The sequence below is a fragment of the Lentinus tigrinus genome, assembly GCF_003813185.1.
Source record: "Lentinus tigrinus ALCF2SS1-7 unplaced genomic scaffold L226scaffold_76, whole genome shotgun sequence".
Taxonomy (NCBI): Eukaryota; Fungi; Basidiomycota; class Agaricomycetes; order Polyporales; family Polyporaceae; genus Lentinus; species Lentinus tigrinus.
In genome coordinates, this window is record NW_027137985.1 from 1 (window position 1) to 25,365 (window position 25,365).

General features: G+C 55.7%; 14 protein-coding genes across 14 annotated transcripts in view; 7 read left to right on the plus strand and 7 right to left on the minus strand.

The window, feature by feature from the left end:
- Positions 1 to 83: 83 nt before the first annotated feature.
- Positions 84 to 368, plus strand: L226DRAFT_431239 (uncharacterized protein; the record flags this gene model as incomplete). Its single annotated transcript, XM_067674702.1, has 1 exon — positions 84 to 368. A coding segment is annotated over one exon (285 nt), but the record flags the coding sequence as incomplete, so codon positions are not given.
- Positions 369 to 2,057: 1,689 nt separating this feature from the next.
- L226DRAFT_434650 (uncharacterized protein) lies at positions 2,058 to 2,261 on the plus strand (the record flags this gene model as incomplete). The annotated part of the gene is made up of 1 exon (XM_067674739.1): positions 2,058 to 2,261. A coding segment is annotated over one exon (204 nt), but the record flags the coding sequence as incomplete, so codon positions are not given.
- Positions 2,262 to 5,829: 3,568 nt separating this feature from the next.
- Positions 5,830 to 6,296, plus strand: L226DRAFT_576732 (uncharacterized protein; the record flags this gene model as incomplete). The annotated part of the gene is made up of 2 exons (XM_067685423.1): positions 5,830 to 5,931; positions 6,012 to 6,296. The coding sequence occupies 2 exons, from the start codon at positions 5,830 to 5,832 to the stop codon at positions 6,294 to 6,296; spliced, it is 387 nt and encodes a 128-aa protein (XP_067528602.1).
- A 934-nt stretch (positions 6,297 to 7,230) lies between these two features.
- On the plus strand, positions 7,231 to 7,923 carry L226DRAFT_474013 (uncharacterized protein; the record flags this gene model as incomplete). Its single annotated transcript, XM_067676549.1, has 1 exon — positions 7,231 to 7,923. The coding sequence occupies one exon, from the start codon at positions 7,231 to 7,233 to the stop codon at positions 7,921 to 7,923; it is 693 nt and encodes a 230-aa protein (XP_067528603.1).
- Positions 7,924 to 10,048: 2,125 nt separating this feature from the next.
- On the minus strand, positions 10,049 to 10,662 carry L226DRAFT_548688 (uncharacterized protein; the record flags this gene model as incomplete). The annotated part of the gene is made up of 3 exons (XM_067682618.1): positions 10,049 to 10,153; positions 10,224 to 10,292; positions 10,315 to 10,662. 3 exons carry the CDS (start codon positions 10,660 to 10,662, stop codon positions 10,049 to 10,051), a joined length of 522 nt encoding a protein of 173 aa, XP_067528604.1.
- Positions 10,663 to 10,943: 281 nt separating this feature from the next.
- On the minus strand, positions 10,944 to 12,372 carry L226DRAFT_576735 (uncharacterized protein; the record flags this gene model as incomplete). The annotated part of the gene is made up of 2 exons (XM_067685424.1): positions 10,944 to 11,189; positions 12,343 to 12,372. 2 exons carry the CDS (start codon positions 12,370 to 12,372, stop codon positions 10,944 to 10,946), a joined length of 276 nt encoding a protein of 91 aa, XP_067528605.1.
- Positions 12,373 to 12,698: 326 nt separating this feature from the next.
- L226DRAFT_527485 (uncharacterized protein) lies at positions 12,699 to 14,741 on the plus strand (the record flags this gene model as incomplete). The annotated part of the gene is made up of 8 exons (XM_067679117.1): positions 12,699 to 12,770; positions 12,825 to 13,284; positions 13,367 to 13,434; positions 13,740 to 13,759; positions 13,903 to 14,005; positions 14,061 to 14,159; positions 14,566 to 14,648; positions 14,711 to 14,741. The coding sequence occupies 8 exons, from the start codon at positions 12,699 to 12,701 to the stop codon at positions 14,739 to 14,741; spliced, it is 936 nt and encodes a 311-aa protein (XP_067528606.1).
- Positions 14,742 to 17,521: 2,780 nt separating this feature from the next.
- On the plus strand, positions 17,522 to 17,767 carry L226DRAFT_439165 (uncharacterized protein; the record flags this gene model as incomplete). Its single annotated transcript, XM_067674799.1, has 1 exon — positions 17,522 to 17,767. A coding segment is annotated over one exon (246 nt), but the record flags the coding sequence as incomplete, so codon positions are not given.
- A 3,211-nt stretch (positions 17,768 to 20,978) lies between these two features.
- On the minus strand, positions 20,979 to 21,623 carry L226DRAFT_541068 (uncharacterized protein). Its single transcript, XM_067681996.1, has 2 exons — positions 21,058 to 21,623; positions 20,979 to 21,006 (listed from the first exon to the last, which is right to left on the minus strand). Exon 1 carries the CDS (start codon positions 21,557 to 21,559, stop codon positions 21,152 to 21,154), a length of 408 nt encoding a protein of 135 aa, XP_067528608.1. The 5' UTR covers positions 21,560 to 21,623; the 3' UTR covers positions 20,979 to 21,006; positions 21,058 to 21,151.
- Positions 21,624 to 22,046: 423 nt separating this feature from the next.
- On the plus strand, positions 22,047 to 22,905 carry L226DRAFT_576736 (uncharacterized protein; the record flags this gene model as incomplete). Its single annotated transcript, XM_067685425.1, has 2 exons — positions 22,047 to 22,326; positions 22,595 to 22,905. 2 exons carry the CDS (start codon positions 22,047 to 22,049, stop codon positions 22,903 to 22,905), a joined length of 591 nt encoding a protein of 196 aa, XP_067528609.1.
- Positions 22,906 to 23,185: 280 nt separating this feature from the next.
- On the minus strand, positions 23,186 to 23,347 carry L226DRAFT_440170 (uncharacterized protein; the record flags this gene model as incomplete). The annotated part of the gene is made up of 1 exon (XM_067674812.1): positions 23,186 to 23,347. A coding segment is annotated over one exon (162 nt), but the record flags the coding sequence as incomplete, so codon positions are not given.
- Positions 23,348 to 23,378: 31 nt separating this feature from the next.
- On the minus strand, positions 23,379 to 23,832 carry L226DRAFT_474024 (uncharacterized protein; the record flags this gene model as incomplete). Its single annotated transcript, XM_067676551.1, has 2 exons — positions 23,379 to 23,560; positions 23,622 to 23,832. The coding sequence occupies 2 exons, from the start codon at positions 23,830 to 23,832 to the stop codon at positions 23,379 to 23,381; spliced, it is 393 nt and encodes a 130-aa protein (XP_067528611.1).
- Positions 23,833 to 23,850: 18 nt separating this feature from the next.
- On the minus strand, positions 23,851 to 24,966 carry L226DRAFT_438474 (uncharacterized protein; the record flags this gene model as incomplete). The annotated part of the gene is made up of 4 exons (XM_067674792.1): positions 23,851 to 24,066; positions 24,120 to 24,404; positions 24,467 to 24,775; positions 24,874 to 24,966. Coding segments are annotated over 4 exons (903 nt in total), but the record flags the coding sequence as incomplete, so codon positions are not given.
- Positions 24,967 to 25,227: 261 nt separating this feature from the next.
- The window catches only part of L226DRAFT_438307 (uncharacterized protein), a gene marked incomplete at both ends in the record, with an annotated part of 718 nt that continues 580 nt past the window's right edge, over positions 25,228 to 25,365 (minus strand). The window contains one exon of the mRNA XM_067674790.1: positions 25,228 to 25,340. Coding sequence (XP_067528613.1) covers positions 25,228 to 25,340 — 113 coding nt within the window. The remainder of the gene's footprint in view (positions 25,341 to 25,365) is intronic.

Genomic DNA, 25,365 nt, shown 5'->3' on the forward strand with positions numbered 1-25,365 from the left:
ATGATGCGTATGGACAAGGTCTCCGTGCTGCGCTTCCCTCGCAAACATCATGAAGCGTGCCGGGATAACAGACCGGGTTCACTATCATCGCGAAAGCGAAGGTGCCTATCGTCAAAATCGTCACGACGTACGACCGCTTCCCGGTCGACATCAGCATAAACCAGGGGAACGGCGTTACGACTGGCAAGATGGTGAAGCAGTTCCTGCAGCTCCCCGCGCTCCGGAGCCTCGTGCTCATCATCAAGAACTTCCTGAGCCAGCGCAGTATGAACGAAGTGTTCACCGATGGACTTGGCAGCTACAGTATCGTGTGTCTTGCGATCAGCTTCCTGCAGATGCCCCCGAAGATCCCAAAGTCCACGCAGTCGAAGGCGCCGTGGACCGTATCCCAGAGCACGTGGCGTACGTTCCTCCGGACGTGTCCAGGGCCGCTGTTCTCAAGCTCATGCTCCACAGTCGCCGCCCGCATCTCGCCATTCGCTCTCTGATGTCGTTCACGCTGCCAACCCCGGATACTTCAGGTTTCGAGATTGTCGGAGTGTCGGACTCGAGCTCGCGCACCTGGAGCAATGTGTTGGAGTGTAGCCTCTCTCCAGAGTACGCTGAAGCAATTCACGTTCGGGGCACCTTTGCGTAAGGTACATCGTCAACGGGAAGAGGCGCTCTACAGATGGAGATGGAGGTCGAGCCCATCAAGGAATCCGTCGAGGAGCCCGCGGCGAAGATTAACGTCCTGTTCCCCTGTTCCAAGCGTGCATCTCTCAGCTGAAGCTCGCGATCGATGGCTCCGCGCTTGTGGCGGACATGGTTCACATCCAGCAGTCCGTAGGATGGTAAGTATATCTGAATGTAGATCGTAGCGTCGTAACTGACTCTCTGTAGATACTTATAGTATCATGCGCGCTATCTTCATCGATCCCTGGCTATCCCCCACTCTCCTTTGAGGTTACGATTGCATGCCCGCACATACCCCCACCTGCCGTCGGAGCCGCCCAGGTGCAGCTGCAGCTGCAGACACCCCAGCCTATAACGCCATCCCTCTCTCCGGTCCCGTGCCGTCACTTCGCGGCGTCCCAGGCCAGGCCTCTCGATCCTTATTCCTTCCCCGTCCCCTCTCGTGCTGAGCTCGACTGTGACATCCCCAAGCACCGTCGTCGCCCCATCTACTGCATTTTCAGAGACGCCTCTCATATGCCCACCGCAGCCAAGGTCAGCTTCAAATTCAACTCTCGAGCATCCGCGTGAGCGGTCGCCATTGACTCTTGATGAGTTCGCGTCGCAAATACGTAAATGGTCTGCAATTGAGCCTAGGCCCGTGAAGTTCTCACAGCTCTCTTCAGGCTACCCCGTCAACACCCTATTCACCGTACCCGCAGTCTCGCATGTCTATTGCCACAGTTGTCCGACGTCTTCGTGGAGTTCACGTGAAATTCTCCTCATCACATCTCGCACAGGCACATATACAACGTCGAGGGCGGGAGGAGGGGGGTGCCGCAGGCTGTGTACGTCCGCCGGTGCCCTTGCCCCCCGATGGATCCCGTTCTCCGATGACGTGCAGGAAATCATCTTCCTCGCCTCGGTGAACCCTCGTGCTGGACGAGGACCCAAAGGTCAACAATAGACTGGTGCGTCCGCCAGAGCCTTGATGTCTGTGCTGGCGAAGAAGCTCGAACAAGTACGTCGCCGTCCTCTGTTACCTTGCGCTCGCATCTTCGTCATCCGCACGATCCCTTTAGGTTCCAGTGCTCGCACTCGGGCACGCAGCGGGCGGTAGCCAGGGCGGGTATCAGCGGAGTGCGCACGAAATGCACGAGATGATATTCGGGAGCGTAGAGGGAGTACGAGGTGCGCAGGGTGAGTAGGTTGTAGGGGGAAGGGACTACGGCGTATATGGTGACGGGTGGGTGTTATGGGCTTCCAGATCCGTCTTGTCGTGTCGTCGGTGAGTAGGTAGGTAGTCACAAATATATTTTATTCACTTTTCCACGTCACACAGCATGAGTTTCTCGCTGTCTCAAGGGATCGTGAGACAGTTGCAAACGAAGTCATGGTCATTCCTCGCCTGCCCCACATACGTGCTACACCGCGCAGTCCATTTCCGCCCGCTAGGTTTCTCCGGCCGCAACCTCGCCACCCTCCTCAACTCCAAGGACGCCGTCCGCCCGCTCTTCAACTACATCAATGCAACTGGACGCTTTCGCGCAGTGTTTGGCGATCTCGCGGCACCCAACCTGGCAGAGGAGGACGTCGACTACGACTGACTAAGTCCCACTCCCTCATAGCTCCTCACGTTCGCTGACGTGTCTTTCTCTACAGCATCTACGTACATGACAGTGCACCCGGGTCCATCGCTCCTCTCCTCACATCCCTCCTCTCTCCCCTTCTAATACCCCTCCTCCCGTTCTTCTCACTTGCGCGATACCAGTCTTTACTTCGGCGGCGTCGCTCTGTAATCCGCGTTGGGACCAGGGGAGTTCCGACCGCGCTGTTTTGGGACTCTGTCCCAAGGTGTCTGCCCAGCAAAGAGGTGCACTTGTTGCGGTCCCACAGCGCAATCGCTGGTTAGAGCGCAGGTGCTGGTTTAGAACCTGGATCCCTGCCGCATGTGCGCGGCCGTGCGCGTTGGGGCGACGTCGCCCGCCCGTCTCTTTTTTCCCTCCCTCTGTCATCTCTTGTACTACTAATCATTCCTCTAGACTACTACCAGGCTACTAGCGCGGCATCGCTGCCCACCCACCTACACCCCCACCCCCCTACATTACGACCCGGGATACTTCACGCGCGTTCCTCCAGTAGACACTCGGTAGATTGTTGCCTACCATAGGGCTCGGCCCTCGAGGGCAATAAACGTGGATTCCAAAAAAAAAAAAGTCATGGTCATCACACAGATGACGGAAACATTGCCATTACAATGATATCTGATGCTCCTACGGGTACAGATGTACTACAGCTCCTACGGGTACAGACGTACTACAATACCGTACTGAACTGCAGAGGCAACGTCCGGGCATCCACCCCCACCTCTGACGGTCTACCCCGCTCTATACGTACCACTCTTTCGGCTCGTATGCACACATGAGACATCGTCAGTGCTCGTTGGGCGGAATGCAGAGGAATGGTCATACCACTTACGTCTAAAGTTGCAGAGAGCCGCGCGGCTCACGGGAAGCACGGGCTCGAGCCGAAGAGTCGGACGCATTCAGAGTCGTACAAGTCGCCCGGGTTTGTGTTGCGGCCGCTGTCTCGAACACGTCATGCAGAGCGAAGGCCTCATTCGGGACTACGAGAAGAAGCCAAGATTCAGTGCGCAGTCAGCATATGTTCGTACACCCGCAGCCGCTCACTGCGGGAGGTGGAGGGTCCGCGAGGGTCTCTGGGCACTGAGTTGTTGCAGCGCGTGAGTCAGCGAGGAGCGGCGAGCAGAGAAACAACGAGAGGGGGGGGGTGCGGGATGGGTTCGCGGGTGGTCGACAGTGTATGGGACGATGACCCTAGCCCCCTCTCAACCCTAACCCTTCACAGATTGGCGTACTACCGCCAGCCCAAAATCTGTTCTCGCGTCCTCCATACCTAGCGGCCATGAGACCGACGATCTCGATTCGATATTCGGCTTCGTCAGATCGGCGCGAGACAGGGGCAGGTGTTGCGCACGTGCACGTTGATGCTGGGACACATAGTCGCGTCAACGATTCCTTCCAGTGTCGCGAGGTAATGTGTGACTTCCCACCTAGCGGGAGAACGCGCGACTGAGGAGCGAGTCCTTGACGTCCTGGGATGGTATGCGCATCGAACGGAGTCGGTATGGCGTCGGTAGATTGAGCGGGGGGGGGGGAATGGGGGGGGGGGGTTTGTCCTGCGCGCGTCAGTGTGACGGCCCGGGCCATATGTGGTGAATGTTGGTTGAAACGCCCCGAAACGAGCTGAAGATATCGTTACGGGTCAATCGTAACTAGCGAGGGTGAACGAGAGAGAGACGGAGACGCAGTTGCGGAGTAATATATACGCCTGAAGCGCGGGTGCCGGGCAGTTTGCGACATAGGTCACCCCTTGCGAACGGATGTAGCCGGACAGCAACCGCACGCAACAATCTCATTGAAGTGCCTGCGTCACGTCGTGTCAACCAATTCTGTAGTGTGACAAAGCAGGCTAAACACATACCGCTGGAGTATAGATTGGTCGAAAGCAACTGTCGCCCGGGTTGCGCCCCAAGCAAGCCGATAGGGGAATGATAATCAGTGCTCGCGGCTTGTTTTCCAAGGCAGGAAAGAAGACGACGTACTCAAGAGGCGCAATCCCTGTACCTCCTCCCCTTGTTCTGCTGCCTGTTCTGCACTTCATATATCGAATTGGAAGCATTTACGACCTCTCGCCGGAGCATCCGAGCTGAGAGAGTTCATGGCGGTCATGGTGTTAGAGGTACCATTTCCGAGTCCAGCAGAAAGGCCTTTCGGCAGTGCTGTGACAGGCACTCTTTCTGACGCGTCTGCACGCTGTATGTTGTGCTCGAGGGTTGTCGGAGAAGAAGGGAGGACCTGCAAAAAATGAGTCCACGCCGAGTCAGATGAGATGGCAGCGGGATGGCGACGATATACACGAGGAGAGCGAGCGATCATGACAAGTAGACAGCGATAAGAGCATCTGGCGGATGCGGGGGACAACGAGAACAGCTGATGAGGTCGGGATTGTGAGTGCACACATGGCGGATGGAGGAATGTGGAAGGTGACCGGAAAAGAGGGTAGGAGAGCAGACGTACGCCACCGTTTGTCAATTATAGGAGGGCCCATGGAAATGCCAGGCCTCGTGCGACCTCCTGGGACGCTACACCCGGGCTATCCGCCGACAGGCCTGTGGGCAGAGGAGCCGCGTTCTGCGAGCGTTGGGGAAAACATCAGCGGCGAAGCATGTTCAGCTAGTCGAGCACTCAACTGGAATGCACTGCGTCGCACAAAGCTCGGGCTGTCGATGAATTGTAGTCGAGGAGATGGAAAACGGAAGAGGAGGTCGTCATAGAATTCGTGGATAAGGCCTAGGGCGCGGACCATGTGGGAATAGACGCCCCATGCCTTACCAACCCAACTCCTCCTCCTCCTCCTCCTCCTCCCGCGTCCCGCTCCTCCTGCCCCCGTCGCCTGCTCACAGTCCTACATGGCGTCTCTCTCTCTCGGCCTCAAGCTCAAGCTCAAGCCTCGCCCCGTCTTCGCGTATCCCTCTCCCAACTCCCGCCCTCATACACAACACCCGATTGCATTCGAACTGGAGGAACGTAGGCTGAGCTGGGTTACGGATCGAAAGCAAAGCATCTCTTCTTTTGATTCGACATAGACCGCGCCCGACCAGAACATGGCCGAGATGGGCGATGGCTTTCCTCGTGTCCGATTCGTCTACCAGACCGGGCCCATCTCTCACCTCGCCACGTCGTAACCAGTGCGTCCTTTCGCTGTGGCCACGTTGAGACCCCATACTGACGCTATTATGCAATAGGTTTTGTCCTTCCAACTGTCCTCTTCCGCATCTGCGATGCTCCTCGACGCGACCCACGCTCATACTATATGTCCGTGTCTACGACCGTGCCATCTGCCCTTTCGAAGAAGGCCTGCAAGCTACGCCCAGCCATCAGCCGTCCACCAGACCCAGGGAGGGAATTGGGCACAGGCGCATACAGGGCGAGTATAGAACTTGTTCGATGCACGGAACGGCGGAGGGTCCGCCTTCTCGGTGCTCTGCTGACTCGTCCACCACCTAGCAGGACTTTCGCCTAAAACACCCGCATTTGGTCTCCAACACGTTCCCCGTCCTCCCGCGCACCCCGCTGTGACACACAGGGTCCAATGAAGCGACCATCGGGCTCGATAGAGGAATTCGGCCATCTCACGCATGTCCGACGCGTGGATGGGGTCGTTCAGGGGTCGTTCAAGCTGAGGGACAGCACTGTGCGTGGACCTGCGGCCGGTTTGGGGTGAGACGTCGATCGAGGTGCGCCACGGGGGTCTGCACTGTATACTGCTCCCAGGGCTGCCTCAACTCCGACAAGCCCTCTACATCTGCACATCAATCATACACTCCCCTCTCCTCGTTCGTCGCGGCAGAGCCAGAGTCTGTATTCGACGACGACGACCAAGACTCCTGCTTCAATCAGTGCACGTGTCCCCTGGACGCCCACTCGCCCACTCTCCCACTCTACAATCGCACCGCCGCGCATCTATCCTTCGTCGACGAGGCTGCCTCCGCACTCCGCCTCTCGCAGGAGAGCAACCCGGACGAGCTCGAGGCGCTCGACCGCCAGATCACCGCGTGAGCAGTGGCAGAACATGCGGGAGAAGCGCGCGAGCTCGCGGCGCAACGGGCTATAGCTATGTCGGCTTCGAAGAGGGCGATCAGCTCACGGAGGCAGTTTTTTTCACAAGCAATATCGTGAGCCCATGCGATCCCCCTGCTCGACCACAGGTCCGCTAACGTCTCCTCCCGCTCGATGAGCTCAGGAAGATTTACAATGCCGTCTTGGCCGTTCAAATTTGGGACACTCACGTTCATGCCGGACTGCGGACACGTAGGCGAACTCACGACACCCCTACTTTCGAACATATCTTGGAGCAAGACGGTCCTTGGCATAACCCCATGTCGCCTGTGGCAGAAATGCTAGAACCCCGAATGGCTCGAGAAGCTCGTAGGTCTTCGCTATGGACGCCCTCCTGCTGCGACTGGTTCTCAGCAGCTTCCAGGGGAAAGATCGACTGCTATATCAAGAGACTGTATTGTATTGTCCTTTGATATCCTCAATAACCATTTTATTCCTTCTCAATGCGCGAACATTTCGCTGTGCGCAGTGACGCCGGGAGTAGCTGCAGGAGAAAATTCTAAGTATATGTATGCTTTATAACTTGCTACTGACCGACTACTTTCCTCCCAACCACAACCACCACCCTTTCTCCTAGCAACTATATTCTGAGCAGCCTCTCCCACGGTAATCGGCGATGGACACACAGCGGAGGAGAGTTCGCTTCGCGGGTATTCCGTGGACACCCTCCCCCTCTTTGACGGGCACATCGTCCAGTCCGTCTCCAGGGCAGACTATACTGCTACCCCAGCCATACACAGCTGCACACAGGTTCTCGCCAATGATGCCCCATCCCGTGGAACACCCATTGACGACCCCGAGGCCCAGTGCTGTACCGCTGCCATCCCCTCCAGCCATACCTGCCGTAATCAATGTCGAGGTCGATAGTCGCCCCATGGAGCGCCCGCCGAGCGCCCCCAGGCTGAGCACCGTGCCACTGCCATCTCCTCGGCGCATTTCCGCCTCCATCAATGCCGAGGTCGATGCTCAACTCAATAGTGCCGAGATCGACATTGAACTGAGCATCGACCCCCTACTTACAGCTCCTTACCCCCCGCCGCTGCGGTGGGATGTCACTGAGCACCCGAATAACATCAAGCTCGCGAGCATGGGCTTACCTCAAGCCCGGGATCTATCGCGTGAGGACCTTGCGAGGTGTGCCGTACGCATGAGCGCGAACGGCGGCCCTGTGAAGCTCCCGCACATTACACTTGTATTCCCCGGCCTTCCACTCATGGTTGCGATCGAGCCCATTGACGCACCAGTGTGGACCTCCACTCCTCTCCCTTATGTCACTGTCGGCGACGTCCTCTACAGCCTGTACAAGGCCCTACGGCTATCCGTGCCCTTACGGGAATTGTACGCACTCACCCGAGCACATCAAGAGTCAGTGAGCGGGGTGTTCCGGCAGCGCCTCGCGCGTGATCTCAAGAACTATGACAAGAACATTCATTATGGAGTGCGGTACATTGACTATCTAGGCAAAATGCGCCAGTTTGTGGGTCTCCGGCCTGCAGCTGGGATAGAGGTCCCGACTGGCAAGAAGAGAGGAGAGGTATTTGTTGTTGTTCTTTTCCCTGCTCATTAGATTCATTGTCTCTCTCTGTTCTCCTGTATCACCTGTGCCGTTTTTTGTTCTAGATTATCAGAATTAGAATAGCGCTTGAAGGCTGCCGAACAGTGCGCCGTCATGATCAGAACACCTCCGCCGAGTTGAGGGCCACGTGCCTGGGGTCAGCCGGCGCTTGGTCAGCTGCAGGCCGGCGCCTAGGGGACACGATACCTCGAGCTCGGCGCCCCCCCGGCCGGCACCCACATGGCAGCCACGCGGCGCCACATGGCCATCGGGATTATGATCACATGATCATGGCCATGGCTCCTAGACGCCCCACGTTGGTGCCACTGGCCTTCCTCCCAACGTTAGCGACGGGCACCCATAATCATAATGTCCCACTCGAGGTATAAATTCCACGTTCGGTCAGTTTACTTTTCCAACAATGGCTCATCGTCCTTCCATAGTGCAAGCTTTGGGCAAGGCGCTTCGATTGGCTCTAGTCATGATCATTCTTACACACACGTGCATGCTCTCCAATCTATCGCGACCGCTGAACAGTCTGATGAGGGGACGGCTGGTGACATGGACCCGACGGACGTCATGGAGTGGTTGGAAGTGAAGCGCGGATTGCGGGAGGCGGCGTGCCGTGTTCTTTCGAGGGGGACGCCTCAGCTCGAGGTGAGTAACTTGCTCTCCAGCCCATTCATCCAGGCATACTTTGATCAACAACCACTCGGATCTGCCAGCAGGGATCCAAGGCAGTTCCTATACTACCCGCAGACGATGTTGTACTCGCGGAGCATGCACATATGAGCGTCACCTTCCTCGTCGCTACGTTGCGCTTGCTCCATGATTATGGCCATTCCCTTACGGTGAGTCCCAGAATTCGCATCTCATGCATGTCACCAAAAGGTCATGACATGATGTTCCAAGTCAGACCACCTTCCGATCGAGGATTTCAGCAACCTTGCGCCCGAAGTTACATCGGTATATTCCTTGGCCCTGCAGATGAATAAAGATCGTCTCGACTTGCAGTCTGACGCGGTCGCAATGATGATTTCCTACCTCAAGCAGGAGAGCAAGCTTATTCGGGAAAAGCATTCCGCATGGATCGTGAGTTCTGGGTCGCATCGGTAATGAAGTAAACCGTGTGTTCTCTCTTACTCCTCATGTCTATTCCGCACTCATCATAATTGTCAAGCTTACAATCTCTCAACTGTGGTCAGTGGGACGTCTTTCTAGTTGTATCTTCATCGTCAGACTACAGTACTGTGTAGCGTCCACACTCCGCAGCCCGTCAATGACCTATGGCCACGCTCCTACATTCGCCTAATCTTTGTGTATCGTCTACCGGAAAGAAGGCTGACAGTCGCGTTCAGTAGTGTTTACATCGACTGATTCGATGTACCAGAGAATTATAGCTTTGTGTTTTGATTGTGGCACCTGGAGATTGGCTCCTAATCGAATCATAAATTGGGGGACTTGTCGAGTACTGGTTCGAACAGCCGTGAGTACGTGCCGTCGCTGAATTCCGTGAACAATCTGCCAACTTACTTCGCCCTCTCGTACTCACAACACGCCGAGATATTGTTCAAATTGCCGAAGTTCGCTCTCATAACTATTGCTCCTGTTGGTAAGAGGCGGTGAGCATCAACGTGCCAAAGTTGCGGTCGGCTGCACGTAGTAATCAGTCTTCATATATCGTGTTCATTCCGTTCTGCTAAAACATATTGCATATGATGAGGGTTGCCACGCGATTCGACGCAGTTGGGGCAGGTCCAACGTCTAAGAAATACACCAGCTACATTTGACTCGGAACTGACCCTCTGCTGCAGAGAGGTGAGCGGGATACACATTCGGTTGCAAAGCCCAAGCCTCAATCTCTGCGTAATACCCGTCTCCGAACCGCGTCGCAGACATATGTACTCTGCTATGTTTATCTCCCGCCGCATCCTGAAACGGCCATGTATCAAAATCTCCGAGTGTCGGCGATCCGCCTCGGGGATCGCATAGACGTGCAACACGAGGGCCAGCAAAAGAAGGACTACGTGAGGCTCGACCTCCACATATTTGGGGCGATTGCAGTCGTCAGTGAAGACGAAGCCGCCGATGAGGAGGTCGCCAAGGGTTGACTTGCGCTGTCGCTGAAGCGGGGGGCCTACACCGCGCAAACCTGGAGCTGGCCACGGAGCTTGTCGTCGACGCACGCAGCAGGTGCCTCGACATCGACGTGCTCCGCTACGATGACAAGGGGACTACGTGCCTGCAGTCAATGGAGGATGTCCCGAATAGAGAGCTCAAGGCTTCTCATACTGGATAATTTAGTTCTTGACGTCGATGACAAAGTACCAGGAGATGAAACCACGGTCGAAGCGCATGTCATCCGTGATCTCCGTCTTGTCCTCGATGGTGGCTCTCCTTGACAGTGATGACGCCCTCCTTGCGACCATTCTCCTTAGCCTGAGGGATGAGGTTGCCGAGGTGCGCGTCGACATTGGCAGAGATCTGAGCAATCTCAGCTGTCGTCATGATCATCTTGGCGTGGGCCGAGAGGAACTCGACGATGTGGCCGACAGCGGCCGGGGATGTTGTAGCGTGGCGACGTTCTTTACGCTCTCTGAGCAGATCGTGCGCGGGCCGTTGTCTTATGGTCACCTGCGATCTTGTTGGTCTTCTGAACTTGTCCTTGAGCGTAATTGACTTGGCGACGGAGACACCATCGAGGGGGAAGCCATCAGTGCCTCTTCCGAGGAGGAAACACCGCGTGTTCATGATGACCTTTCCAAGGTCCAACACGGGGTGGATCCGTCATAACATCAGCTTGAGGTTCATATCACCCGCAGGTGCCATTGTGTGCTGAGAGAATTCATACCTCGTCGGGCCCACCATGGGCGCGAGGTTCCAAACGCGCCCCGAGCTTGCCTTGTATGTTCTTCTCCCGGCCGACAGTAGACGGTCGCTCCGTAGTTGTCGCGGCAGCCCCACCCTGCTTGAGGATCCAAATCCGGTTCTTCCACCCGCCAGTAGAAGGCTCTATGTCGCGCCAGCAGAGATTACGGACGCCCTGTGTCCTCTGCGGGCACAGCGCGAGGAGGTGCCGCGAGGGGGTTGCGGAGCGGCCAGCCGGGGCTCGCAGACAGCGCAGAAGGGTCGTCGAAGACAACGTCGCGATGTTCCGGAGGGACGTTGGCGAAGATGTTGTGTTCTTTGACTGGGGCAATAGATGTCCGGTCGTCCACGGTGCGGACAAGGCGGGAGAAGGGGGTGAAGTTGTGAGTGATTGGGTAGCAGAGGAGATGCTTTCAAAACGTCGGTACAGCGTGAAGTGCAATAAGTACGCAGGGCTCACCGTTTGTGCTCCGAGCCCATTCTCTACGCTCAGTCACGCCGTCAATCTCCCATGTTGATTTGCCGCGAAGGCCGGGAAGGCGAGCTAGCATGTAAACATTCTGAGATCGGCGAAGGTGATGACGAGGAAGCGGTTGAGGAGTGCTGTCGGCTAGCTAATAGAAGAAGCCGTCTTATCCGCGTTCAGCGGGATCCTGGATGGCGAAGTTTGTTCGTACAAGATACAGAGAAAAAGAGCGCGCAGTTACATACTGCAGCGCCTTGATAAACATATCACCGCTAACAGTGAGATTACACCCGAGAGCAATCTCCTGTCCCTTCTCTCGATCCTTCACTCAGCACTGCACGTCCAGTCGTGAATGTCACGGAGACTGGTTGCGTACCATCCAAGAGGCGCAGGACGTTGAGCTTAAGCCCTGTGAGGCCGCGTCAGAAGGCCAGCTAGGCAAACGATTGAAAGGGCACCAACTGGACAGTCGTCGTTGCAATGTTGTCTCAACGCGGAGAAGTCACGTACGGTGCATGAAGTCAAGCAAGTGCGAGGTAAGTCGGAATCAGACGAGCAGAGATGCGACCAAGGAAGAGTGACATATGAGCCCTACAGAGCTTTCTCCCAACTACCTGGAGCCCAAGCACGACGTGGCGGGGAAGGAGGGATGCCAGCAGGCAAGAGGAATGGACCCGCAAGCGTACGGCTGAGCACGTTCGAATTCTGTCATGTGATCGTGGAGGCCGCTAGGGAAGGTCCGCCACCCTCCAAGGGTCTACCGTCTGACCAAAGTGGTCGGGCCTTGCCGCCGCTAGCCGCGACTCGTTGGCTCGCCGACAAGGCTAGGCTGTAAACTGCAGTTCACCAGTTCCGACACTCTTGCTTTCTTCTGATTTCTTGCCGCCTTCCTGCCCCCGATACGATCCGTAGATATTGCCGAGGTGCGACACGTGTACGCCTGTGTCTTTACTTTGTGCCGCCACAGGCCGCCCCCAAGGCCAGCAAATGTTCTATTCCAGTAATTACTCCCGATCCGCTTCGGTGCCCGCCAGGGGGAGCTTGTTCTCCCCTTGCGGCATTTGCCTTCCGTCATGCACGTCCGCAGCTGCACCTACAACGATCTGCTCCTGCGAAGGCACATCCATTCTAGTCCGTACTTTGTCTGATGCGCTTACTGCCCTCTATTAACGCCTAGCCTGCCGCCAGTGACGCGATTCCGTGCATCGTCATCAACGATTCGACGAGTGGGGCCGCTCCACAACAGCATCCATATGTGGGCAGTCGCTATGTGCAGCTAATCACGAAAAACTGCCAGTTGCGCAAGAATCTCATCGTACCTTCTTTGGTTACCCGCGGTTTCTCCGGCATTACTATGTATGTAGAGTTCCTCCGATAGGACGAGTACTCAACCATCTGCGGACCTATAAAGACCGCTTAACACTGTATGGGCAGGGTGAATTTTGGTCCTGCCATGGCTGACGAGGACGTAAGCATGTCTTCGGACGACGAATCGAGCTCCACGCCCGCTAGTTTTTCTGGACGCGTAAGTCTCCTTGTGCTTCGGATGCGACAGAGATGCTGAGATGTGTCCTCCCAGCGCTGGACACCCGCTGCGGTGATCGGAAGATACGGAGAATCAACTGATAACCGGGACGCGCGCGACTCTCAGGGGTCGAGCAGCAATATACTGCAGTTTGGAGCTCATGGGACCAAGGACACATGGTTGTATACATCGGCCCTTCACCCCGGACCCGAAAGACCCACAGGCACAAATACCGATACTCGGATCGTGCCGCATGCGCTTCCATATCATCAAGGCTCACAGCGCTCTGGCAACGTTGCGGTTGCAAGTTCATCTGACCGTACTGCAATGGGCGCGCCCCGTCCCGAGTGGGAGCAACCGGACCACGCCGCTGGTGGACCGTCCCGACAGATCCCAAGCAAGCCTAACAAGGAATACGTCCGAGATCATCTTACGTTGCAATGTGCCCCCCCTACGGTGGGCTTCAACGAGTCCCCGGTCGTCAGAGCCCGGCATGTGGGGCCATACATTTCAGGTACGCATATCGAGAACAACGACCTAGGCAGTCACATTGCTCACTACCAGCCGGGGTCTTGCCGCATAAGTACCCTATCAAGCTAGTACCAGTAACGTCAGTCATTTGGCGACAACACACGCGAGTGCGAGTGGCAGTGCTGTCATGCATGTGAGTACATCCTCACTGTCAGGCTCGGTCTCCACTCTATCCTCACCCCATATGGATGCTTCGTCGTTTCAAGACGACTAGGGATTTAGCACATTCCATCGGTGCGAACAGGCAATATGCCTCTGTTACTTCCGGACAACCTACTAGCGACACCCCTGGATATAGCCGTCGTGTACAGGAACAAAAAGACCACGACATGTACAATTTCACGCAGAGGCACAAAGATTCACCAACTGCACCTGATTTGTCGAGGGACTCAGAGCCACATCTCACCTCTCCCCGTTCACCATCTATGATGCATGCAGATGACTCTGGGAATCAACAGGTATGTACATATCGGATATCGTAGAAGAGCGAACTTGACTCCAGCGGCTAGGTTTCTGTTTCTCTCTCCACGGTCATCTCCATTGAACGCGACGCGGGAGTCGTTACCGGATCCGCTATCAGGCGATTTGTGACTCAAAATAGCTTTGTGGAGGTCATTCGAAGGCTATATCTTCCTCCAGACGTTCCGCGATGGCAACAGCTAGTTCGAGCTGCTGTACTTATAGTGGGAACAGTTGAAGAATGGGTGCGTGGAGGTATTCCCTCAGTTCACATGTCGCTAACCAGTTGTACCATAATAGGTATCCGAGTATGCCCCCAGAAGCCTGGATTTTTCCATCCGAAGTCCGGACTTCGGCAGGTCGGAGGAATGGGTCTCAGAGTGGCTCAAGTTGCAACCAGTCAGTCGATTCCGGAGTGCACAGCCATCCGTCGACCATCCGTCAGCTTTACTCCGCCCGGAAGACACTCATCCAAGCGAATGGGCGTTGTTCTGGGAACACAGCCGTCAGGTGATGTTTGGTATCCTACTGGGTCTCAAACTCTGCTATCCGCACTTTGACCGCGGGGGTGTCAGGCCCTGCCGAATGGAAAAGGCGCTGTGGGAGGCGTGGTTAGACGACGTCTCGTGGGTCATCTCAAGGCTCCTAAATCTGTAAGAAAGCTTCTCGCGCTATATATATATATGTGCATGGTGGTGTCGGTACTATTGACACGATGTTTGTAAGCAGTATGTCAAGGCATGGCAAGACACTACTGCGTCCGTCTCTTCAACTTAGTCCTGCATCACCTGTCTTCGTTGCACAGACCAACATCGGGGTGCAAACGACGAGTAATGGCGGACCATCCGGATCCTTGTTGCCTGGAGGTCAAGAGGGGAACAAGATCTCGTACGTCTTTGCCTAAATTCCACGTGTCACAGCTATTCATTTCTAACGACATGCACATTTAGCGACAACGAGGATAAGCAATCAAGGGCTTGATCCTAAGTGGGCACGGCCGTCTTCGGTACAAGGTCTGGCCATGGAGAGGTAGAACAGGCAACACGGGCATTTCGCACGGATGGATATCGCGGACGCTCGCCAACTCGCGGGTGGACTCTCGACTGTCTCGCCGTACATGTACAGAGAGCTTCGTGTTCCAGTTTACACACGCATACACTTCTCTCGGCGTGCGTACATCGCCTTCACTACGACAAGACGAGCAGAGCTCGCGTTCAGTAACCCACTCATTGCGCTTCGGAGACCTCGGCGCCCGCCCTTTGGCCCGCCGCACCGTCAGAGTCTCCGGCACTCAGTGGAGAATGTCTCAGTCGTGATGGGGCAGATCCATTCGTATCGAAACGCGATGGTATACAATATAGATTAACAATAAAATGGAGAACCCAGCAGTACAGGCGTTCAGCTGCAGTTTTACTCGCGTGACATACGGTACCGATTGAGAGTCTGATGTATGCGGCGTCGTTAGTGGCTTGGGCGAGTTAGTATGGTGGGTCACACACCCTTCTTTGACGAAGTTTCATACGAAGTGACCGCATCCGGTCCCTGAGCATGGCTCCGTCCGCAGCAGCAGCTTGTATATCTTGGGCTAGCTGCTTCATTTGCTTGTCTAGCGCCTCATTTCGTCGTGCGCATTGTTCTTCGTCGTCCGTTATGATTTTCTCCAGAAGACCTATGTGCGAAAATTGGTGGGATAAAAGATGAAAAGGCCAACTGACTTACGGTATGATTCAGCAGACATACCGCACGATGCATTCCGCCGACGAATACACTGCTGGACACTTCCGACCGATCTGGAGTGTTGTTAGCTGTCTGTCTGACAACCAGTTGACTTCAGGGATTACGTGCCTGCTCATAGAGGGAGCCACAACCTCCTGATCATGTCGGTCGACATGCCAATGATGATCACTGGCAGTGACGCAAGTAGCGCCGAGAGGAGAAGGGCGGAAGGTCGCCTGGCGAAACCGTCGACGAGGTTTGGCAGTAGGCTTGCGGAGAAGATGCTTTGGCAGGGCAGGCAGAACGTTCATTCGCTTGTATGGGCTCATGACGTGTAAAGTGGCAGTAATCAGAAGAGGAGGGTAAGGGTTCAAGTCGTCGCAGGAAGTGCAGGTTCAAGGTCGATCGGGCTTTGGCGCCGCACATTCCAACCATATATGCGCGTCTAGATAGTAACGCCCATATGTATAATACAAATTCGAATCCCGCCGCCTTACCGATAGACCGGCTTCAGCGCCGCATCCAGTCCGTGGAGCGACCTCTGCCATACCCTCCTCGTGCTCCCTACAGCTAAATCCATGTCGATAGACCAAACGGATTTCCTCCTGCTCTCGAAGCGAAGTTCCACTAGTCCTTTCTTGGAAGCTGACAAAGCCGCAACTGAGGCCGGCCATCTCCTCCCGACCGTCTACGCAGTCTCCGGCGTGGGGCGGTTGCTGTTCTGGGCGGATCGCTCCATGGATCTCTGAGGAATAAGAAATCATTTTGGTCTATCGACAGGTATCTCAGACCTACTACGGCGACTTGAGGCGTCCCTCGCGCAGCATCTTGTATTTCGCACCGTTTGCCGCTCCTCCAAGCCCGCTTCCGCCGCCTCCCAGACAACCCCTCCCTGCAAGATGTCCGCGCCCCACGGCCGTATCTGCAAATCACCGCCGTTGATGCGCCCGAGGCCCTAGTGCGGCTTCTGACGTCGTACCACCCACTTGGCGTGGAGGTCGGCCGCCGCCAATCACCTCCGCTGCCGCGACACAGACGCATTTGCCGGTTCTGCCGCCGTCGCGATGCGGTTGAGGACGAGGTGCATGCCCTACTGGAGTGCCAGGATGAGCGTGTGCGTCAGCTACGAGAAACAGCATTGCTCGATGCTCTCCTCCGACACCTGCCCGGAGCGCGGCAGCTGTACCACCGCCTTCATCCTGGCTCAGGGACACTTTGCTCTATACGTTCTACAGGTTTTCTAGCTGGTGGACATTGTCTAGTTCTTTGCTGTACGTAGCGACGACGCTCTGCTCCTCCTCGAGCCTCTGTAGCTGAGCCGAGAATGGATGTTAATGTGTGACTTATTATGGCTGAATCTACTCCATGGACAGGCGGACGCTTACACGCTGAGGCCCATTGCACATCAGCCACCGTCGTCAGTTGCGAAAGCTTGTCTGTCCAGAGTGTTCGCGCACGCGCGAGCGCTTGGGCCGACAAGGGCGCATGCGCAGTACTGTCGTTCCGACCGTCGTGGTTCGTGGGACGCGTCAGCGTCCCGAACACGGTGTTTCTCCTCCTCCTAACAACGGTTCTTCTCTCTCTCTCTCTCCTCCTCCTCCCTGGTCAGGTCTTTATGGTACCGGTAGCGCGCGACGACGACAAACTCGCCGCGGAAGGACACGAGTCCCCCGCCTCCCAGATGTTACCCAAGACCGTCCTCGCCACGCTTTTCTTCCTCGGTGTGCAGCGATCCGTCATTCAGCAGCGCTACGACAAGCACGTGCAATCACGATGAAAACTCTTGTCATATTCCGGAATCCCTGAAAATGGGCCTTTTTCGGGAGTCGTCCCGGACCCCGTTTTCGGGGATTTCCACCTAACCTCGCTCTCTCAGGCGTTAAAAATGGCATGCATCATCCTGCGTCTCGGGGTCATTTTCGGGGATTTGACCTTTTGGGGATGTAACCTGACAGGCGCATTTTCGGGTATTCCGCCATATGTCATCTATATACTGTATGCGGGGATCCTGCTGCGAAGCTCTATCGCGGCTTCAGTGCAGCATCCTGTCCCAGTTACGCAGCAGCCACGCTGGTCTCAACCGCTTCCTCGCCCGCATCTCCCCCTTGTACTTTGTCTGTCGTGTCCCTGAAACTGTTCCCCATTACCTCCTCACTTGCCGTTGTTTTATCGCCGCCCGCCACGTCTTACGCCAGGCCGTCAATGGCCTGCTCTCTTTGGGCAGCACCCTAGGCGATCCCAAGTCTTGCGCGGCAGTCCTGAACTATGTGGAGGTAACAGGACGCTTCTCTACATACCTCCTTGACTGGTCACAACCCTCCCTTCTCGCCACTCCGGGGTCATGTTTTTTCCTCTCCTTTGACATTTGCCTCTATGTCCCGTTCCTATGTCTCTCACGATATCGTAGTATACATGCCGCGCAGCCGTAGTGCCGCCTTGGCTAGTTCTCATCATTATCCGAAGGGCATACGCCTTTTATGTTCTCGCATCCTCTATCCTCTGTCTCATGTTTTCTCGCATGTCGCTCCTCTTTTTCCCATCTGTATCGATAGCTCGCGTCTGGTACTGTACTGTACGATATGGTCTCAACTCTCGGTTACTGTAGTGTGGAAGCGAACGTGGCACCTTCTGCCGAATTCGGCCTCACCTCTCTCTCTCTGCAGCTGCCCTCGAAGGATCGTGACAGAAGACCGCTCGACGAATACTGTGTCAAGCTGTCTACCCGGCAATGTGTCCGCAAATAAGTTGAATCTACTACTTTCACGCTGCTCGACCGTGACCATATGCATGACGTCCGAACTCTCCCCACTGCAATCGCCAGTATACGCTCCTCATGCTAGTAGTATTGCAGGTGAGGTAGTCCCAGGCTTTCGGCCGTGTGGGACCGGTGCAAAATGAGCAGGATGCATTGGGGCTACTTTGGCTTGTTGCGACTTCAGTTGCCATGCTTTGATCTGACGGTGTCGGCAGCAGAATCCCCATGTATCTGGTGGTATCGTCCCAGGCCCTGTTCTGGATGAGTCCCGCGAGGTGGCTAAGGGTATTTTGCGCTTCTCCAGGGGATAAGCAGCGCCTCTCTACTAGCCCTGTCGCTGCAGTGGCGGTAAAAGTTAGTTGTGCTGCCTTAGAGTAGGGCATGCGTTGACGAACCTGCAGCTGACATCGCTGAAGGAGCGCGTTGGTCGCGATGCTACCTGGGCCGTCGTAGACGCAGCAGTTTCAATATAACCAGTGTCGCTGGGACCGCAATTCACAGCTTGTGTGTTGCCATGAGTTGTTTGTGTACGGAAGTTAGTAGTACCTAGGTATAGAAGTGTCCTCTCGACCGAAAAGCTTCATGCGGTCAGTTCTCTTCTATGGTTTACGAGAGTCCAAGGACCTCAGTACGAAAGTCTGTCACACGTCGCGGATCGAGAAACTGCCGTTCTCGGAGATCGCTGAGTCGAGCATCCTGGCATTATAGCAGGGCGTGAACCTCGTCCTCGATGGCCCGTCGTTTGCGGCAAATACGGTAAGTACGGCGGTGGCGAGGTACAGGAGGGGTGCGACGGCGGTCGGTTTAATAGCGAGAGGATGGTCGGAGGTAAAGAAGGCGGATCAACGCTTCGCGCGACTTCGTGGCAAGGAGTCCCAGGCGCGATCGGGCCATGCACACGTGAGCAAGCGTGATTAGTTAGGGAAGGCGAGCGAAACGCGCTTGTAGCAGGGGTAAGCGTCTGGAGTCCATCACGGTCGAGTACAGGTGCTGTGCGAGGGAGCCCTCCAAGCATCACGGGTATGCAGAGCAACTTCGCAGCCGTATATGAGGTGGAGCTCGAATTGTGCGCAATATAACGTAAGGACCGTAGTAGGAGGGAGGGTGCCCAGCGAGGACTCCAGAGAGTATGAAGCCGTTTGCGATGTTGCGCGCCGCGCCGTGTGCCTTCTTGAGACAGTGCTCCGCCATGGATCGGTCTGATGCCGCGCGACGCGCCTATTATCTCAATCTGCACCATTGTACGGGCCAGGGGCATACACCCCTCGCTGTTGCATTTATTCGACTTCTTGCTGTCTGGGCTGGTCTTCTAGATATCGATCTATTCATCATGTTGTCCATAAAGACCCAACACATGGATGATCGCTGCACAAGGATCCAACTTCGTCGGTGCACTGGGCGGAGACGAAGGGCGATGCCGTACGGACGCAGGACGAGGAGGTTGGGCCGGGGACCGGCAAAGCCGGCCGCGGAGTCGAGCTGGCTGCCGCTGGGTGGCGGGCTCGCTCGCGCCGCGGTTATACTGGTGTCGCGCAAAGGCATTGTCATAGGGAGGGCGATCTCGTTATTGCTACTCACGGGGTACACGGTGATGCTACGACGGTTCCGCGCAGGTGTACGAGCAAGAAGGGAGTGGTGCGTGGGGCTAAACGTGAGGTGCGTGGGGCGAAATTTGAGGTGCGTGGAAGACTAAGAGAGCGTGCGGGAGGATGCGAGCGTCGAAAACGAGAGCTAATAGCCCCGCTCAATTCTAGTAGACATTTTTCGAGGCTGTGCTCGGATGTCGTTGAAGTCAGCGTAGCGCTTGTCGAGGTGAAGGAACGGCCCCACGCCCCGAAGTCGTCAGGGGGCGTCGGAGGCAGGAGCCCAGAGTGGATGAGCTGAAGGATGAGTACTAGTGGTCGGCGCGGAAGGAAATCGCGTACAACGATGCTGATGTTGTCTCCCCTAGGCAGTCCACGATACGAACAAGTCGTATGTATGCTGATGGCGGTATATGATCAGAACCAGCGCACAAGAAAACGTAGACTGACGCACATTTCGAGCACCGCAGACTGGCTTCCAACCTACATCGTTCACATACCACAGCGAGCTACGGCATGTCCTGTATCTCCTCCTGCAAGCACGTGAGTTCCAGGCTCGGGGAGGCCAAGGAGCAGAACAATACTTGGAGGTTGGAGAAGGCGTCCTGTAGCTTGGTCGTGAGGGTCTTTTCCCTATCGGTCGTGGATGTCAGCTGCAGAGAGTACTATTAGTCAGAACCACAGGGAGCGCTCTCCGCGGAAAACTCCGGCGGAGGGAGAGTCCACGCGCGCGCGCGCTACCGTCCTTCTGGCGCTTACGTCGGGAAACCTGCAATGTCTGAGTCAATATACTCACTGCGTGAGACGGGTCTCTCGGGAGGGGGGTCAGAGACAAGCGGATACGATGTCGGGATTTGTCCTGATGGCCCATTGCGAGATGGTCTCGTCAGGGGACCAGAGGAAACCGAGGTTATTCCTGGTTGTCTCTGGTGCCGGTGCAGAGATGGTCTCTGGTGGGCGGTACGAGACAAGCTTAAACGAGCATAGACACAGCCTAGACAGCAATACGATCTGCTTGGTTCTCCACTTCACACAGATCCCAGATGTGCAGCAACAAGATTGTTAACAGATATATTGTCGCAACTAGTATGGTACAGATCCGATACAGATACAGATGTGACTATGTACTCGTACACAACAGACTGATATACCGCCGAACGCGCTGCCATCTCGTCATCACTCGACAGAGGTCCTGTAAAAAAGATCAGACAAGCGATATAGGCAGAAAGCGAAAATTTCATACCTGTGCTTGGTTCACTTTGTGACAAATCTATCATCAAGGAGCATGAACACAAGCAGGACGTCAAAGGGGGTGGAATGCGCCAGCCTGAGGAGCACTAGTGCTTGAGGGATACAGCGCGTGCGCCAGCGTCGACGCCCTTGTAGCGGTGGAGATCAACCACAAGCACATAGAGTAGCGAGACGTGTATCGAGTCAAAGACGCAGGCTCCAGTGGATAGCAGCAAAGACGGATGACTTACCCCTTGGCTATCGACGTACAATGCGATCGTTTCTCTCATGGGGTGGCGCCTTGCTTGCTCTGCAGTCAGATCTGGGCAAAGAAGCCTGAGAGGCTCTGAGGTGAGTGACAAGTGCCGAGAAGATGGGACGCGAGGTCGCGAGGGCAAGACGCGGGTGCGGGGCCTCAGGGAAGAATGATCAGGATGAGTGGCGACCATGTTGATAGAAGTCCAGCTGTTCAGGCGTAAAGGCGCGAAGCACCAAACAGAGATGAAGAACACCATTTTATGCTACTCAGAAAGCCTGGCCAGAGAGACATCTGCGACGAGCCAAGAGTTGACGGTAGAGGATGACGGTGCGAAAGCAAGCCATCGAACAGGCACGGCCGCTCCGGGGCGGTCGGCGCGAGCACCAATGGCGTTCAGAGGCATTCCGAGACAAGCTGCATTCGCTATAGTACCTAGCAACAACGTACACGCAGACGCACATCCTGCGCACGACTCCAAACGGTGCAACGACAGCCTCTCAGACCGCCCCAGGTGCCCAGGACCCCTTGGACATCCATCCCGAGACAACGCGAGGTCATCTCAGGTCCTCTCCGTTTATCTCTGACATACCTCCCGACAGACCCTCCTCACGCAGTGACTATAGACCTGGTATATATCTATAGGGCTGGTAGAGGGACGTCAGCGCATGATGAGGGTGACCCGATATGCGTAGCCATCTACTGAACTGTAGTGTAAGCGACGGTAGTGCATGGTAGAGCTGCCCATGAGTTTTGATGGAGCTCTATGCCCACCCCGTCCTTCTGTCCTTCCGGTCCTCAAAGGCAATGACCCTGTCCGCGGTCCACCCCCCCATAACGAGGACCCAGCCCTGCCACCACCCCTCCATGATGACGACACCGGCGACGGCGATGATGATGATGATGGCAGGGAGGTCATTCCGACATCGCTGGTGTCTACTACGGCCCCGGACCTTCGCAAGCGGAAGACCCCTGGCCCCGAGGAAGAAGGCGATGCGAAGAGGCCCAAGATGTCAGACACCAGCGGTCTGCCTCTGATCATCTCCGGCCCCATAAGTACTCACCGTCCGTCCGTTCTTGCGTTTCTGGCTAACAAAGTGCGGCCGTCATAGTGCGGACATTGCAAGGGGAGCTGCACACCCTCCAATGGCGACAAGCCCCACCTGTATTGCAAATGTGCCTGCAACACACAGGCTTGCCTCTAGAACTCTGTCAACCTGTTTGGAGTTGTCCACGGTAGGTCCTTCCATCTTCCTGTCGTCCTGTCCCTGACTGTTCTTGTCTTCCTTTGTAGGGAGCCAGAGGGACCTGGCCTTCTTCAATGGTGAGGGCTTCACCTTCCCTCCTGCGGATGCTGACGAGAAGTTGCGTGCCCTTGCCATCAAGTCAGTCAAGGCCTTCGAAGCTTTGCGGCAGACAGTGTACGTGCAGCACCCGGAGGCCCTGGTGAAGGCCCTGGAGAAGAAGAAGCTTCCAACCGCACCATCCGCTACCGGCCTCCTGACTGACTGGCCTGAACATGAGACCGTTGTCTTCCCTGCATTGACCATTACTGTTGTTCAGGGGCCACCTCCTGCGACCTTCCTTCCCGTTCCTCCACCTTAGGGACCGTCACAAGTGTCGGAAACCCATGGGTATCCAGGAATGTACCCGTCATCAAACCCGCAGGTATGACATCCACGGATATGGGTACCCCTTTCCCACGGGTATTGTGCGGATGCGGGTATGAGAGAGTGAACTTAATGGGTAACCCATGGGTCACCTGTGACCAGGTAGAGAGAGCTACAACAAGAGCCAAAAAGTCGATTGATAGGTACTACTCTACTACAATAGCATCTATACTAGTACCCCCCGCCGTCACTTTCGAGTGTGAGCTCTTTTCAGTAAACATGCGGATTACCTTTTCCTCCGGAACAAGCCCGGGGACCTTCATCCATGCGCTCAGCACAGTGGCCGCACGCGTGGACTCGTCGGACAGGTTCCGGCGTAACTTAGACACAGTGAGCCCTCCGCGTGAGAATGCCCGCTCAGCATCAACGGATGTTGCTGGGCAGAGAGAAGACGTCAGCATATATGTGTCAGATGGAGGGAAGAAGAAGCTTACCAGGTGTAGACAGGATATCAAGGGCCATCCGAGCCAGGGGATTGTGCTCACCGTCGAGCGAATGCCAGTGGAGGATGGGGTTGGTAACACTGGGGAGAGGAGGGGATATAAGGTACTCCTCGAGCGCATCAATGCCGCTCGAGGAGTGCTCATGATCTAACATCGCAAACAGCCCTTTCTACAAGGGCATGACTGTTAGTGCTGATGAAGTAAGGACAAAGTGAAGAGCAACGTACCTCGCCGGAGGCTCCCCCGGATGCCGCTGTTGGTTTCGGAGCTGGCTTGTACCATTGCCACTCCTCACGGAGCAGCGAGATTGCTGTATCAATCCATGATTGTGGCCACTTCTGCCGCTTGAAATAGGCAGATTTGTAGCGTGGATGTAGCACTATAAGTCCCGGACTGTTAGCAGAGCAGTAATAGCACATAAGAAGTGATGACATACGTATGGCGCAACGGTACATAATTGAGTCGTTGGTTTTCTCATAGTACTTGTTCAGCACTGCTTGACCAAGCAACGCTGCGACGCGCACAGCAGGGTGAAGGAGATCGTTGGCGGTGGCATCAGCAAGCATGCCCTCGAGGATGTCGATCATGGGGATCACTTCGTGGAGGAGTGGTCTCGCCCGGACAGACATGCGCTCAGTAGCCTCCAGGAAGTGCTGGAAGGAGTGTGAGCTTACGGCGGCAGGCTGGAGAGAACAGAGTAACGTACTGCCAGAATCCTCTCGAGCTGTACAAGGACTTCCCACTCCTCATTCGAGAGTTTAAAGCGGAGGAGTCGTGGGCCGCGGGAGGAGTTGTGGGATGCTTTGGACACGAGGGCATCAAGTGCAGGGCGGAGTTCGATCATGTGCCGGCTTGTCATAGCAACACTGTTCCATCTTGTGGGAACAGAGCGGACGACCCCACGTGAGACGATGTTGTGCTTGATGCACAGCGCGTCAAGATCTCCTCGAAGGATGGGGCTGTGAAAGATCTTCTTCGTAAGGGAGTGAACCTGCAAAGACACACAGAACATGTCAGGAACGAGACATCACGCGCAGTCAGAGACACTGTCACACACCTTCGACAGTGTCTTCTGGGCAAATAGTCATTCATCATCAGCGAGATCCACGGGCCCAACGGTTTCCTCAATGATCTCGTCAATCTGCGCTTGGTCACTTGCCTCGCGATCAGGATCGAGTCGTTGTCATCGTTGCCATCACAGTCGTCACCTTCGGGGCCCTCAGCTTTGTTGTCTTCCTCGGTTTCATCCTCCATGTCTTCATCATCGTCCTCGTCCTCGTCCTCATCCTCATCCTCATCCTCATCCTCATCCTCGTCATCATCCTCGTCCTCAGACCGGGAACTGGGTTCCTTGGTCGTCGACTTTCCCTTCTTGCACTTCAGGAACGGCTGTAAGATTGCCTGCCATTGTCATGTTAGTATCGAGAGATGCGCACTCGCAGGAACAGGAGTGTGCGTACCTTGACGCATAGGTTGAGGATGTGGCATAAGCAGCGCACATGCGTGTGCGGGCCACAGCGCCTGTTGAGGCGGCGTCCTAGGGCCTCCACCATTGTGTCGTTGTTGGAGGCGTTGTCTGCTGTCTGGCCGTAGATCTACAATACTCATGTAGTGTCAGCATTGTGCTCGAGCATAAGCACACCATTACGTACCTTGTCTGATATGCTGTACCCCTCGAGACACTCATGCATCTTCTCGGCCAAGTATTTGCCACTGTGGCCCTTGTGGAGTCTGTGAGAACGGTTAGCTCAATGGTATAATCGGACAAGAACTTCGCTGATCACGCACCATACGAAATCGAGGAGAAAACAAACCAGTTCACCTGCTTGCTCAAAGGCAACAACGACACCGAGGAACAAGATAACGTGTGGCGCAGTCCACCCATCGAACACGATGTGGATGACGCTGCGCTGACGCTGCGCTGACGCTGCGCTGACGCTGCGCTGACGCTG